The following is a 16,362-nucleotide window of genomic DNA, read 5'->3' as shown; positions in this document are numbered from 1 at the left end:
TAAGGTTCCTAATGAACAGATATAAACACACACAGGCTATTTGTTGTCAAATGCTATAAAAATATATCTCCTTTTTTTGTCGGTGTCAAAAAGCGCGATATATTTTTTTTCTTTAGTAAATCTGATTTTGTGCTATAATTAAGCAATCTTCTCCAAATAAACCACACTGAGTCGGTTCTCTAAGACATCTTTCGCCACCTTTTCTGCTCTTGCAATGAATATAAACTTCGGCTATGTAGTTACAACAACCATTGCCACACACCCTCATTCCATTATTTTTATACTTGTAATCTACTTTAAACATTCCTCTATAGCATATTAAGGAAGTTGTTGTACAGGAGAGGTAGACGAGGGTCAGTGCAGGATGCGAGGCGACTGGCGAGCGTCAACAGTGGCAGCTGATCGCGAGGTGGCAAGAGTAGCAACACACCATCATCTATTTATCCCTGTTTTAGGTTCTTTGTTTTACGCTCCACTATCAATGTATTAATCATCATGTGACCAGCAGTAGCTTACCACCGACAGTCCATGGTGAATTATTCAACGAACATCCCAATTAATTATTTCACGGCACAATGGTCAAGGATATCTTCTCCCAGGGATGACATTAAAGATATTGAGGAAGTTACCGTGTGTGTGTGTGTGTGTGTGTGTGTGTGTGTGTGTGTGTGTGAAATAAAACTCGAGGCAACTTATCACACAACATTATGAGCAACACTAATCAACGCCGCAGCCCCGCCAAGACTTCTTCATTTACATCATCAATAAACCGAGATTCATGCCTCGATTTTCCAAGCAACAAAAATCTTATTTTTTGCCCAGTACTCCATCTTGCTGGTACAACTTTATGGCGGTGCTACGAGGACATGTGGAGGCGGTCGAGGTCGTTGTGTGGGCGTAGAAGTAGTGTGGGCATGGAAGTGGTGGTGCGGGCGACAACTTGGTAGTATTTTGTCTCCTCAGTTTCAGTACTATAATTAGCGGTACATATTTGAGAGAATCAGTTCCCAAGGTTAAGGTACCTAGTCTGTGTGTTTACTTCCATTACACTCTCAGATTGGTAAACCTTCCTGAAGCTACTTTAACCCTTACACATCTTCCTGGGGGGATGATCAACAGGGTGCCAGTAAAGTTGCAAACCTGACACGAATTTTGAAAAGGTCAGACATCAATTCTCATGCGCGAAGTCATCTCCTGTCATCTAAACGCCCACGGTCCGCTGACCTGGCCACCTCAACAAAGGTCAGGGGGCGTGAATCATGATGGTGATTGGCTGTGCCTGGCCATGTCCTCCACTCCCACTAACCTTGCAGAGCGCATCTTGCCGGCTCAGTTATGCCTATGTTTGGTTATTGGTGCGCGAGGGAGGGGGTCCTGCCACAAACATCTTTACCGCCTATAATGAGTAATATGTGTGACTAGTCAGCAAAAAACTTACAGGTGAGAGCATACAAGGACACACGATACTTAATATACACGACACCAAGGTTCTTCATTACGCTAAACAAATAACCTCAGATTTCTCCCGGCACTTTTATGTATTTGACCCCAGTCATCCCCCACGTTATGGAAGTTTATGTTGTCTGCCCTCTACTTAAGTGCAGTGGCAGGGGACACGCACACACACATCAAGGGTAAGAGTGGGAGCAAACGTTATGGTCCACGGAAGATGTCAAGACTCGTGGTGGATTAGTGAGCCACCCACACACACCTCAACCTCCGGCCACCGAAAGGTCGACTTGGTCATGATGCGTGGGCGCCCGACCCACCCACCCACCCACACCTTCAACACCCATGACGCTGCTATACCACACTCGGGTCTGTTCAAATTTATGATGCCAGCACTTTTGGTACTATAATATCTTGAGTGACTTGACACCATCTACTACACAGTACACAATGCTGTTTACTTACACTTCCTCAAGGTTGTGTGATTCTGCACTTTGACAGTTTTACTGGCGGCTGTACATAAGAACATAAGTTGGGTGCTTGGCGAGGTGATGTGTTCGTTTGTCGGGAGGCCAAATGGAGATAGATTACTCCTACAGCCTTCACAACCTCCTCACCTCACGTCTCATTGTTTCCAGTTTTACAGGAACTGCCGCTTATGGGCCATTTTATCAAAACTTCGATTATTATTATTATTTTTTTTTTAGTACGGGTCGGGAGCAAGAGGAGGATGAAGTAAACAAAAAATCGTAAATTAATTATATTTCTTCGTACTTGTCTTCACACTGCACGGTACATGGTTTTATATGTGAAAACCGTAAAGTCGTTTAAGTGAACTCCTGATAATGAGAAAACTTCCACTTTATGATGATGGTCTTGTCCGGCAGACAGGTTTAACAACACAAAAACTAACGCTGACGCCATAAATATCACACGACGCTGTTAACTGTCCCAATCTAAATTCCATCAATCATAAAATGATAACAAGCATACTCATAAAACAAAAACAGATTTTCCTTTTAAACACATTGGCTAGCTTTTGCTTGGAGCTATGAGGCTGAGCTGAGAGAGGTTTTATTGTTTCAGGACACAGGAACACTGATACAACATCATCAACCAAACACCGTGAATGACTAGGCCAAGGACACCCCACGAGAGCACACACCCCACAGCAGCACCCAGGGAACATATATTAAGGTGATCCATTGTTGAAAGTCTACGTCCCCCTAGAGTTTAGTCTGACCAATTACCACCAAGCGTTAACGCCAAGAGTGATCGATGCCTTGGTCTTAATATAGCACAGGGGCTGTCCTGCTCTTCAGGGCGACAGCGATAATGCCATCCTCGCTGAATGTCTCTCCAACGTAATGATAATAATCTCTCCTATTGTTCATTCTTTCAAGTAAAAATAGTCAAAGTTGTGTGTGTGTGTGTGTGTGTGTAAAGGAGAGGTTAATCGTGTGCCCATGGACCTGAGAAGCCAAACACCGTGTCAACTCTCAACCTCCTGAACTTAAAGACACATAAATATTCAAGTGTTTAAGTTCAGGGGCTTCAACCCTTTTTTTTGGAATGACACTGATTTTTAGAGCCTAAGACACACAGATTCCTCCCCAAGACTACCCTTGCCAACAGGTACACGCGCCTGCTTGGGTCACTACTTGAAACTCTTACTCGAGGATGAATGTGATGACCAGCGTGACCAGGCCAGTGTTGCCTCGGCGGCGTCCTTGGTTAACAAGACTTGGGCTGGATAAGTCAATTTACCAATGCAGAGGATAATGAAACAGCTCGTGTGTACCAACCATGAATAATACAAGGTGGTGTGTGGGAGGCGGACGACGTCATAATAACGAGTATATTGGGCTTTAAAAATGTCAGTGTTTTTAGCGGTGATGATAGCTGTAGCGGAGAAGACCTTACTAACACTACATCGGTAACAACTACAAACTGTGGTGTTTACCCAACCTTTGCCTCAAACACATTAACTGTCTTCATCTCCGCTTACGTTGTTATTTCACCATAAATCAGCTAAAAATCAACATATACAAACAACACAAAATTGGTTAGATAATATCGTTTTGTTATTCGAGTAGGTAGACGAGAAGAGTAGAGACGGTGTCCTTCAGATTCTCAAGACACAGCCTCCAGCGCACCTCATCCTGATCCACTTACTAAATTCTCTCGACAATAAACTACGGACAAGGTTCTCCCTCACCAACAAAATACGTAGAGATATTCCACGTCAAGTTGTATTGTTTAACCGCCAATGTAAACACTTGTGGCTGCCAGGTAAATCATGACAAACGACAGAATAGTGAAGTAGTACCGAGTCTTGTGAAATGTTTGATGATACAATGGGCGTTCTGGACGGTGCTGTAGCCGATGACAGTGGCTGTGGGTGGAGACGGTGGTATATAGGGGGTGGAACTGGGTGTAGCCATGGTAGAGGGAGGAGTCATAGGTGGCAAGGTAATGTAGGTGGGTTGGTGCTGCAGCAGGGACGTGGGCGCCGTCTTAATGGTGTAGGCAAGTGAGTGTGGCGAGCGAACGTGTGTCAATGTAAACGGGTGGTGAAGGTCTTGGTGCAGAAGAAGGTAAATAAACGTGTACGTCAAGCCAGGGACGCTGTTAAGACTACGGGGATGAACTTCATTTGTTTCCTTGACCTGGCCCGGAGGAGTGTGAACCTGTTGCTTATCACCCCCACCTCCTGTCAGGGGAGAGAGGGAGAGGGAGAGAGAGAGAGAGAGAGGGAGGGGTAATGGGTGTCCGGGCGTTCTAGTACAACTCCTACAGCTCTCCCTTGGCACATTCTTCCAATAAGATCTCAATTCAAACAGGAAATGCCTTCTGCCTATCTCATAAAGTTTAAACCAGTTTTTCCCAAGTGTGTAAGCATGAGTTGACCTCGGGCTGCCCGGCTGCGACACTCCCGCCTCGCAGTAACACATCCTACAAGGTATTATGTGCACCAGCCAGCAGAGTAGGGGCCTGGTGGTAGTAGGTATAGCCAGGGGGTCCGATATACCACTCCATCCCCACACTGGTCGTCACACCATCTGTAGGGAGGGTTAGGAAAAGCAGCGGCGCATATGGGTCAAGGTAATACTACGAGTCTCCTGGTGGCTGCCCCAACAAGCATTACCGTCCCCACACACGCGCGAGACCTTCCGATAAATACCTACTTCAGCCTCCTTGCCAGTGCTGCGCAAAATGACTCTCCGAAACAGGCCGGATAAAGTGTGACCCATAACGTGTTTCCAGGTTTTGAAATTCTACTACAACAGGAGAGGTAGACGTGGGGCAGTAGACGACCGAGTGATTGTACCGTACTAAAGAAACACACACGAGAGTTGAAGTAGTTATGATTTATCTATAGACCCTAGACGGTGTGTGAATGACCTCACGGAACAAGGGAAGGGAGAGGACTAAAATAGGAAGGTAGTGAGGCAAGAGGAGTGGCGGGAGGTACGGGGTGTGAGACCTACCAGATCACTGGATGATGGAGAGAGAGAGAGACCACACGCGACGGTACAACTGACGGTCATTATGTTATTGAAATGTAAACTGCGCAACAAAGCCAAGTATCACGGTCCGTGGATGATGAAGAACTACTAGTCCTCCGTCTTGAATAATTCCCACCAAGACCTTCACTAGCGGCAGGAGGGGAGAGAGGAAGGAGGGGCGGGGTCAAACGCTTGCAAGAGGAGGCAGTGTGGTGGTAAGCTCGGGGGTGAAGCAACGTCACATGTCAAGACAGTAATGAAGAGGTCGGACTGTAGGAGGCATCGTACCCCCCCCCCCTCCTCCTCCACACCCAACAGTGTCCTTGACTCCTCGGCTCCACCCACCATGACCCAGACCATCCCTCATCATCCACGCTCGCGGGAAACACACAATGTTATAATGATAGTGTATGTAAATGTGGTAGTGGTAGGCCGAGGCGGGTCTAGTGTTGTGTACAGCAGCACGATAAACCTGGCAACACCTGCCACTAGTAAACACCAAAATAAAAATAAAAGTCCAACTATGAATAATAATCAACTGAGAGGGAAGAAAGGCGGCGATTGTTCTGGTTACCAAGTGGCTTAAGTGCCACACTTGTAGAAAGTCGTCTTTAAAGACTGGCAGACAAGTAAAAAAACAAACAGGATGCTGGCATTACAAGAAGAGATGGAGAACATGGTGATGACCTTCGTGTGAACCCTACAAGTGGCAAGCAACCAGAAATGGCGCAAACATGTTTTCATTCATGTTCCCCTTTGGTAAAATACCTCGGCCACCAGCTGGAGGACCATATACCCACATACCACCACAAATATTGTATATATCAAATGTCTCGAAAGCATGTCAGCTCTTACACTGTGAAACCAACGTATACCGCCCCATAAAAGAAGCAATAAGGAACTGAGAACGAGCTAGCAACACCCACCACACCTTCCTGGCCGGGGCAAGGTCACGGTCGCCGCATAACACTACACCGCCGTGGCTTAATTACCTTCCCACTGCAGACACCAGCCTATGGGCTCCACTCACCCGCTGTCATCACTTAAGTTTGGTCCTTGGTGTGCCTCATCCCAGCACACTCCACACAAGCCCACGCTCACACGTCAATTAAGGACTCACATTCGTATGCTTTCGACGGACAAAAAGTCTTCAATATCCGCTAAAAACGGGTGTAGGCTTGAGCAACACAAGGTCGGCTCGTCTGTGCCTCCGGGCCAAGGCCGCTCACCAATACACTGTTGTCTGGACGGGAGCTGAGGACAATAGTACCAGCAGAAGGTCCTCTACAGTGCTGGTGTTGTAGAGTCTACAACACCAGCCTCACTCTCAACACATGAATGATAAAACGTTTATGGCAGGGAAGGGTGAAGGGCAGCTACGAAAGCCTAGTGTTACACAGCCGTCACCTGCACCACAGCCTCACCCTCCCAGTGAACGTATGCAGTATATTACCATACCAAACATGGCAGCGTCTGGACAACACAATATACCCAATGTATTTAACCTTGGAAAGAGCGATACCAACACGGGGGCGCTCAATAAAAAGTTCCAATTACTAAGTGCAACTCATTAAAACTAAGTGGTCTGTTTTCTTTTCACAAGTACGCACTCATTAGTTTTCAATTCTCCTTCTAAAAAAGGGTACCGCCACACCTGCAGCTATCACGAGCAGTAACACTATTAATGCAAACAATTATCATCATACTAATTCTGTGTGTGGGCTGAGACTTTACGGAGGGGGTGATCCTGTTGTGGGTACATCACCTCCACCCTCACATTACACAGCCTCCTCTACCGCCCTCCTTCACACACCCGAAGCTCACGAAGAAAAATAAGGTCACTAAGGTTCGCGGTTTATGTCTTGACTGACATTATTTTACAAACGACAACTTGTTGCTATTGTCTTCATACAAATTTGTCGAGGAAGAACAAATTAGTTTTCTCCTGATGACTCGAGCGCTCCAGCAAAATAAAACAGTTCGTTTCGGCACAAGGAATAATGCTGGCAGGAACGAACCAGTCGACAGCAAATGCCTCTGCGGTGGAAGTGTCCTCAATAATAATCTGACCCATTACGATTATTACTTGTTATCTGTCAAGCCAGCCGTGGGAGACTCATTAGCACAAGGTCAGGTAAGTCAATTATCTTGCGAAGGTAACCCAGTGAAGTACAGGTGTGGCCAGGAGGTGCAGCCTATGTTGTCTGCCTGGGCCGCCGGGGCTCACCTGTCTCTCCTCTCACATACTCTCAGTGGTCCACATTCCGCGCCACACCTGTACACTTGGTTAGTGAGAGGCCGGCCACACCTGTACACTTGGTTAGTGAGAGGCCGGCCACACCTGTACACTTGGTTAGTGAGAGGCAGACCACACCTGTACACTTGGTTAGTGAGAGGCCGGCCACACCTGTACACTTGGTTAGTGAGAGGCAGGCCACACCTCTAGTCTATGACGCCCGCCCCTCGACGCTTGGTTGATAGCATCACCTGGCGCACCAGTCGAGGCCACACATCAAAAGCCAGGGAACACGTCTTGAGCTTTGAAAACTGAAGCACTGAACGTATCGGCGGCAAGTGTGTCCAACGTGACGGCGGGTAATGGAGGGAGTGTGTCAGTGACTTCTTAATTAATACCGGTAATAGTGGCTGATACACTACACCAACCCCCCCTTCAACCACATCACATGAACCTTCAAGTCTCACCAATACTAAACTTAACTCTCATAACTCCTACAGACACAGCAGCCCAGGTGGTTCCAGGAAGAGAGGGACAATTCAATGTGTGTACCGGTTGCATCATCAGTTCTCCGGACATGTCAGAGCTTTTGAAAATCGTCAAGTTGAGTCTACCGATTGTTATTATTGCTTCATCCATGTACGATATATTAGACAGTTTTGGGAGTTTAAGCAGCATGACGCGTGGAGCCCAGGTGTCTCATCAAGGCTCAATACCTTGTGTCGCAATGTCGCTCCCCGGGCACAGTCCCAATCTCCCCCTCCCCTGTCCTGTCCTGTCCATACAGCCTTGCATCCACCCAGCTTCCTTACACCCAATCGTTCTTCCACCCACGCCCGCCAACCTACCCGCATACCGTCTCTCAACCCACGCCCGTATACTTACCTGCATATCTCTCCGTCCCACCCACCTTCACTCCACCCACATGCCTACCTGCTCGTCCCACCCACCTGCACATCTACCCGTTCTGCCCACACCATACCTATCCACCCGTGACCTTCGCTACGGTGACATAAAACGTCCCAATACACCGCTGCTTCGTGCCCCCCCCCACACACACACACACACCAGACCTCGTCCTACGCTAGAGTATCAGGTGACTTTTCCTCCCTTGTCACTCACAGCCCAGCGCTCATGACCACCACTAAAATAATGTTCCTAACTAACCCATTCCCCCGTCCCATAGCCCCGCCTGTCCCCTGTGGCAAAATACTGGAGTTGTGGTGACCACTATAAACACAGCAACCTTCACCACCACAACACATTTGCCAGTACCCTTCCTCCATCCTCTTCACCCACCAACATACGTTATCCGGGTTATGAATGATACCCGATCAGTGTGTTACAGCGTGGTGGAAGCGGTGCACCACCAGCGTGTGCACACCTCCACAGTACCCGCACGACCACACAGTCTCATACTCGCCAAACTTGTGAGATCCGTCTGCCTTGCCTTACCTCACACCCACTTAACACAGAACAGTGTAAACACGATACTGTACTGGCCGATATATATCACTGAAGATTAAATTATGCATGAATTTCAGTAAAGGGGAGGGAGGGTACCCATGGCCGCTTCACTCCCAACGTCACCTTACCACACCCACTAAGTCAATCACCTTGTGAAGGTCTTCTTGTTTTCTGGAATGTTTCCCGGCCCGTCAGGGTAAATCCCCCCCCAACGTCCCCGGACGAGGGTAGAGGTTAATTTTCCCCATCATGCCTGACCTAATTGACTGGACAGAGGTGTGTTGTGTCGAGTTACTTTCTACAATACTGAATCAAATCTGGACTGTAAATTATGTTTTTTTTTTCAATCAGTCTCTAAATTCGCCAAATTATATTACGTTTTTCTATGGGTACTTGTGGCTAAATGTCATATCTGTTGTAGTGATCAGTCACTTTACTAATACTTCACTACACGACACTTAACAACGCGAGGATTTATTGGTAAGTAAACCATAACTAGAGCACTGTGATCACACTCCCGGAAGACCTGAGGAGAGGAACCAGCTGAACAACGAGGTCGCCGACAAAGTACAACAGCGGTCTTCACCAATGAGCGAGGTAGCCTCTAAGAAACCAGATTAATTATAGTCCTGTGGTTGCATTACACTTAGTCAGGAGATAAATTGGCGTCACTGACCACGTCCTGACACCCCGTGGTCTCTCCTGCCCACACTTACTGAGTACACACCCAGGATGTGGGGAAGGTGTTGGTGTCTGCTGACTGGCTCACTCGTTTGATTATATTATCATGGACTGTATTAGAGTACCAACTCACATGACTAGTCACACACCAATCTTCAACCTGCCTGCGCCCCCCCCCCCCAGGCAAAACATCAGCACCTGGGTAGAGATGGAAAAAGGTTCTCCTGAGAACCATCCGACTTAAACAGGAACACACATGACCACTATAATGGTCTCTAACACACTAGTCCTCCCGTCGTCTAAACTCATTACTTGTCATATCTCCAAAGACCATCCCCTTCCCCGTCACATGAGTGTATACAACAACGGCCCCGGAGGTGTGAGCACGCTACCCCCCCAAGCTGTCAACACGTGCAACAAACCACTCAGCAAGACCAGCTGTGTCCACAATACTGCCCGGTTGGCTAACTGGCCCTAGCTACTATACACCAAGTTACAACCACCCCACTAGGGCCTTCCTCACCCCCCGTTTATCACAATATTACTGATACAGAATATGAGTCTTGGTGATCCCAGGCCTGACTGGTGGCGGCAGGGCAGGAATTTTTGACGAGGTGATGTAAAATTTAGGTCAGGTGGTGGTGTACCTCGCGGCCACACCCAGACCTCATGGTGCTTACACCCGCTTTATGGAGGAGACATCAAAACACGTCTTGGTATTTCATTCTTAAGGGAAACAAGACAAAAGAAAACAAAAACACCTGCAATATTTAGCATTGGGGACGATCTTACTTTAAAAATTCAATTACATTACGACGGCGACAAATTCATCAGCTCAGGGTAAGAATGAACCACATATCCAGCTTTGTGTCTAGATGAACACTGATCAGTAAATAGCACGAGAACAGTGGCGGTAGTGTGGTGCAGTAGTGATAGTGTGGTAGGATAGGGTAGAGGGTTAGCTAGAATACCAGCCCCCCCCCCCTCTTTACAAACCCCCTAACAGCTGGTACTATCAACGTCGTTTTTCTAGTATCGTGGGTAGTGGAGGAATGTAACAAATGCGAGGTGAGGACTGAGGGTGAAGGAGGGACACGTGGCCTGGCAGCTGGGGAATCCACTCCACACTGTACTTACTCCTACCATCTCCCGCCCTACACGCTGTTTACACCCACTGAAAAATCTCTCTTCCTTTTCGTTACATATTTTGAAGTCTCGTGATACTCAACTAACATCCACTCATATGATCTTGAAGTTAAGGGATATTATTTCTTTATCAATAATACTAAATGAATATCAAAGAACTACAGAGTCAAGTACAGGTATGAGTACACCTGCTGGGTGACGGGGGAGGACAAGGCTAGTCATTAGTGTACCGGGGTGGGAGGCGAGTGGTCTAGCGAGTTGGGCAGATGAGGGAGGAGGGAGGAGCGAGGGGCTGGATGAAGGATGCCAGATAAGGTAAACAGACCTATGGATTGACTGGTAAAACACCCACACCCATTGACTGAGTGAGGGCGAGTCAGAAAGCTTAAGGTGGGTTAAATAAGGAAATTAACCAAGGGAGAGTAAGGGTCGATTGGGCTGCTCGGGTGGTTCAGGGTCGACTATGTTTCCATGTATACAGTATGGCCAAAAGGATATAAACAGTGTGGGATGTGATATTGTTGATTCTGGCCCTCAACCCTCATCCTCCACACCACAGTCACTCTCTAGGATGTGGAAAGCCCTCATACACAGGCCTGGGGTATTCGTGTTCAGTATTCAAGGCATTTTATGACTACGAGTATTCATATTCAACAAAATCCATTGTTTTCATGAATATTTGTGAATACTTTTATGAACACATCTGAAGGATTGGAATTTTAGTGCAGAGGAAATTAAAACTGTACTGGCAGGTATTTTACATTATGCCCAGGTTACTTTAATTAGTGAAGGGTCATGATGGGGATTGTATACTTGGTGTACGGGTTCTCTTACAGTCAGCTTGTAGAGAATTTGTATCAAAGTATCTGATAAAACTTCCTGGTATTCAATAATTTACAGGTGTACTCGATCCCACGCCTACAACGTACACCAAAAAGCTTCGAGGTGTGTGTGTGTGTGTGTGTGTGTTACAGATGGTGCTCCTCCGCGTCACCCATTAACCTGCTACCGTGTACAACTCAATGGACGTGTGAGGCACAATAGCGGGAGTAGATTACACCAGGAAAACCAAACAACTCCGGGATGGTTCAACAGTCGGTGGACAAGAGCAGTCACGGCCAAGAGTTGAGGATAACAGTATCTAGTCAGGAAGTTTGGTCATGTATACACCACCACCAGCGTGCTGTATTGTACACGGCCATTTTGTGATGTACACGGCCACACTGTACGGCACACAACCACCACCACCACCACCACCGACCATACACTCCCTACATGTTCTCGCCAGCTCAATCCCTAACCCTTCATATAACCCAAGATAATGATAACATCTGTGGTGAGGCGACAGCTTCAGGCCGCGACAGATCCCTGAACCAGTTACGTAAATGCACTTGTCAAGCCGCGACACTTCATCTGTCACTCCCGGCCAATATTATGTGACAAACGCTTCAGCATCGTGTTACTGATATACAGCCTCCATAACGCGCCTCCATATCGTGGTATGTTTACTATTGCTCGATTTATATGTTTAGTCGACCTTCCCCTTCGACGTAATGAAGTTTGTAAGTTTTTGACAAAAGAGCTGATGTGCCATGCATGAAAATCATTGTCCCTTGATAACTCCACAATAAAAAACCTATAAACAATTCCATAAAATTATTTGATAAGCCGGCGTATGGTAAGAGATTTTTTCCTATTTATCCTATAGGTCAGTATGACGCAATCCCAGCCTTCACTACCTATCAATGGTAACCAGCGGCGGGACAGTCTTGGGAGGCGAGGGCCGTGGTTGTAGCCCCCGGGGGAGACAACAACTAGTGGTGATGGGACCTCCTGGTCCCCCTCACTCTAAGGAGACACCCTAAACTCTCGTGGCTGTTCATCATCTGCGACTAAAAATACCTATGACGAGGTGTGTGCAAGAGCAGCCTAGCCCAGCTGTTCCACGCCTCACACAGGTGATACTGCCCACCTGTGACACCATCGACAAGCTCTCTCTGTGCACCTGTACAGTCACCCACGCGGAAAGTGAAACGCACGTTATGCCAGCAAACAACAGGAACAGCAAACCTATGCAAATCAGCATGAAATACAAAAACAAATCTAAGTTTTCTCTGGTAAACTCTAATCATTAGTGTCCCTGTATGGCGGTCTAAGAACAGCAGTGTACTTGAATGAACGCCATAAAATAGTGGTGTACTTGGCTGAACGTCTCGAAACTGTAGTGTACTTGCTTATACGTCTTAGAAGAGCGGTTGAGCTTGATAGAAAACAATGATATACTAGAGGCAGAATATAGAGACACCCACGAAGACACAACAAGAGTGGGAGAGACTGTACTGTACTCACTTGGTGTTGAGTTCCCTGAGCTTGGTCTCAATCTTCTTGGCGACCCTGGCGTTGGAGGCGGAGGTGAGGAGAGCCTCAGCCGAGTCGTTGATCTGCACCACCGACGCCTGCGGGAGGAGAGGAACAACAATGAGTTACTCACACTGCTTAATGTTTACATACACACGTGACCTTAAAAGGGCATACCTTCCCCTCCCTCCCCGTCACTCACCGCACACGTCTCCCGCCACTCACTTGACCTTTTATAGACGTGCACTTGTAAGTTTACGTCAGTTGTCTATTAACTTATTCATCTCTTTACAAACTGAGACTAACACACTCACCTTATCGGTATATAAGCACATACATACACATAAAACCAGTAATGCTGCGCACGCACGCACGCGAACGCACACACACACGGTAATGTAGTTATGTATGTGCTTACACGAATAAGATGGTATTTCCCATCTATACCTAATTATCATCATACACTATACCATACTATCGTGATAAGTGCTGCCTCTCGTCTCTTACACTTGACAGCACAAGACTCAACAATAAGTATGAGCAGTCATGTACCCGCGATGATGCAATGCTGACCAGAGCAACTGCCACCACCATCAGCACGCACCGGGAGGGGCTGTCACTACACCTGTCATAGAAATATTTACCGGTCTGCCAACACCGATATGTAGAGATTAACACCAAAGCCACCACGCACCGGGAGGGATGGAGGGCGGCTATCAATTATCTATTCTGGTATCCACGCCCCAGGGGTGTTAACAGGGCCACCTATATAGCCTCATCATTTAACCCATATTGCACACTGGTGTCCCAAGTCGCCATCATCTCTGATCAATATTCATCCACTCCCCAGTCTCAGGAGATACATACACAATGCGGCAGGACAAAGGACGCGACAATAGTCCATCTTCCTCAAGGTGAAATCTTTTGTCGATGGGGTTACCTCATTGGCCGCGGGGAAGACATTTTAGTTCTACCAGGATCGATCGAATGTGCTCCTGTGCCTCTGAGGAGCGGGATGGGTGTACAGCTGGATTTCGCGGGGACTTAAAGAGTTTGACAGTCTTATTAGAAAACAGGCACAGAGGTGACGGGGTGTAGCTGTCGTGGAGTTATGCGGGACACGACACAAGGTATGACAGAACATCTTGGGAAGCTCAGGCCCCATCTGTCGAGGTGATGCTGGTTAGTGGACTGTCATGTGTCGCAGGGAGCACCGACCAAGATTACCGAGATAAACACACACACACACACACACTTTGTGGTTTGTCTTACTATCGTTGTCCACCTTCCACCTGATAGTAAACTTGTACCCCCAAGGACATGACACTCCCGGCAAGACATGGGCGGCACGTAATGGACCTCGCAGGATAACTTCAATCATTCTGGATGGATGGCCGGCCAGCTGATAGAATTAACAAGACCGTGAACAAGGGAGCAAATCACCTGTGCCTGGTGCTTGTTTCAACTAGAGATCGAGCACCTGTACATAGGATCAACCACCTGTATAAGGACCAACCACCTGTTCCTGCGAGTGGTGTAATCTTATTACTTGCCGGTATCAACAAAGTGCCGCGAGAGAGAGAGAGAGAGACCCACTCTTAATGGTGTTAGCATAAAAGAATAAGAAAATCGAAACCCAACGTAAGAAAAAATCCCAGAGTTTTAGGATCACAAGAAATTTTCCGTCGGCACAAGACTTCAAATAGCAATAACAGACTCATAAAATCTTTTGGGTGTTGCCAGAGATTAAGGTAAACGGGTTACTGCACTGTCGAGGTCCCAAGCTTAAGTGAGGATAGGTCTACGGAACATTAATTAAGGGAGAATTTTCCGGGTTTACCGATAATTAATGGGTGGCAAGGGATAGTGGGGGGCACAAGATTTTTCCCCCGTTACAGCTAAGCAGGACGGGTAATGTGTACGGTATAAGACAAAGGACGAGGGACAAATCTTCAGGTGGACAGGAATGGGCTAGGGAATGGTATAATGGGCCCACAGAATGCCGATGGAGGGCAGAGGAACACTTTGTGGGGCCACAGTTTACGGGGCAGCTTACAGAACACTGCTGGGTAGACAAGAGCGTAAACACCCCACGGAAAAACAAAAACAAAAGAGCCTGAGTGTGACCCGGAAGTAGGTCAGGGTGGGTCGTGGAAGGGTACAAGAGGCGCAAAACTCCTTCATGGCCGCGCAACCTTCACCGCTGCCCCTCATACCAGAACTTCCGGTATGCAAATGAAGTCGTGACCGCTCCATTCGTTTGGTTGCTCTCCCCTTCCTCTCCCTTTACCTGCGCCAACCTTGATAAAGCTATTCAAAAGTGATTATGGGGGTCTTGCCTGTGATAAGATAAAGTAGGTTCTATAAGGTGAACGCGGCGTGAACAAGGCTGGACACAGTTGGGAGATTCCTAGATGCATAAAGCCACCAGCGGCGATGAAGTGACAAACCACAGTACAGTAACGCGTATGTGTGAAGAACTGGTGTATAGTCATCGTCCGATACGGAGCCGTGATGTATTGAATACGACACTTAAAAACGTCGTCGATATTGATGTGCTAAGTATAGAGACGAGTTACAGACCTCTGGGGCAACGTTAATAACCGAGTATCCAAGTATAGAACACAATTCTACAAGACATCATCGTATATAGCAGATGGAGACTATGGACTATGCTGAAATCATGATGGACCGGAGGCACAGCAAGACACAAGCGCCTGGTGAAACTGGTAGAGCAATGGTACCGAGTCGAGATAAACTGATTAACGTCTTATGGCCGGACTATAAGAGCGATACAAAAAGTATGAGTACACATTTACAAAGAGGTAGACCAGAACAGTGCTGAGGAAGAACTACACGCAGGCATTAAAGAGGCGGACACAATTCGTAGTAATACAGAAAACAGTAAAGGCAACAGACTGGGGCAGATGAGGAAGAGCACGGGACAAGGAGACACACTACCTGAGGGGCTGAAGTGAGAGAACCGTATGGGTAACAGGTGGAAAAGTACAAGTGAGAGGAAAGTACCTGGCAAGAAGTAGAATAATACTGTAGGAGAGGAACGTACCTGGCAATAAGTAGAATAATACTGTAGGAGAGGAAAGTACCTGGCAAGTAGTAGAATACCACTGTAGGAGAGGAAAGTACCTGGTGACAGAGGGAGAGCAATACAAGTTGAGAGGCCACAGTACCTGGTGAGACATGATGTCGGCGTGGAGTTGACGGTGTTCCCGGAGCTGCTCGTCCAGACGGTCCCGGTTTAGCGAGGCGGGCTTGCTGGCGTTCCTGGGGGTGACACACACAACACGTTAGTTCTCAAGCATAACAGTCGTGCCTATTGCCGCCTACAACACCCACACAACACCCACACCCGCCTATCTATAACACCCACCCACAGTAATAAATGCCTTAACTTCCTCTCCTTGGTGGGATATGTGCCTAAGCATTACCACGTCCATCGGATATTAAAATTCTATTTTTCTTCAGCAACGGTGACCTTAACCTTTACCCGTGTGA

General features: G+C 47.3%; 1 protein-coding gene across 49 annotated transcripts in view; it reads right to left on the bottom strand.

The window, feature by feature from the left end:
- LOC121858215 (microtubule-actin cross-linking factor 1-like) overlaps positions 1 to 16,362 on the bottom strand; it is a 252,430-nt gene that overhangs the window by 47,285 nt on the left and 188,783 nt on the right. For all 49 annotated transcript variants that reach the window (XM_042354490.1, XM_042354493.1, XM_042354492.1 and 46 more), the window contains 2 exons: positions 16,038 to 16,131; positions 12,838 to 12,944 (listed from right to left, as the gene is read on the bottom strand). In XM_042354490.1, coding sequence (XP_042210424.1) covers positions 12,838 to 12,944; positions 16,038 to 16,131 — 201 coding nt within the window. The remainder of the gene's footprint in view (positions 1 to 12,837; positions 12,945 to 16,037; positions 16,132 to 16,362) is intronic.

Source organism: Homarus americanus, unplaced genomic scaffold (genome assembly GCF_018991925.1).
Source record: "Homarus americanus isolate GMGI-L3 unplaced genomic scaffold, GMGI_Hamer_2.0 scaffold57980, whole genome shotgun sequence".
Taxonomy (NCBI): domain Eukaryota; kingdom Metazoa; phylum Arthropoda; class Malacostraca; order Decapoda; family Nephropidae; genus Homarus; species Homarus americanus.
The sequence above is the reverse complement of the archived record's forward strand: the minus strand, read 5'-3'. Positions and strand labels throughout refer to the sequence as shown.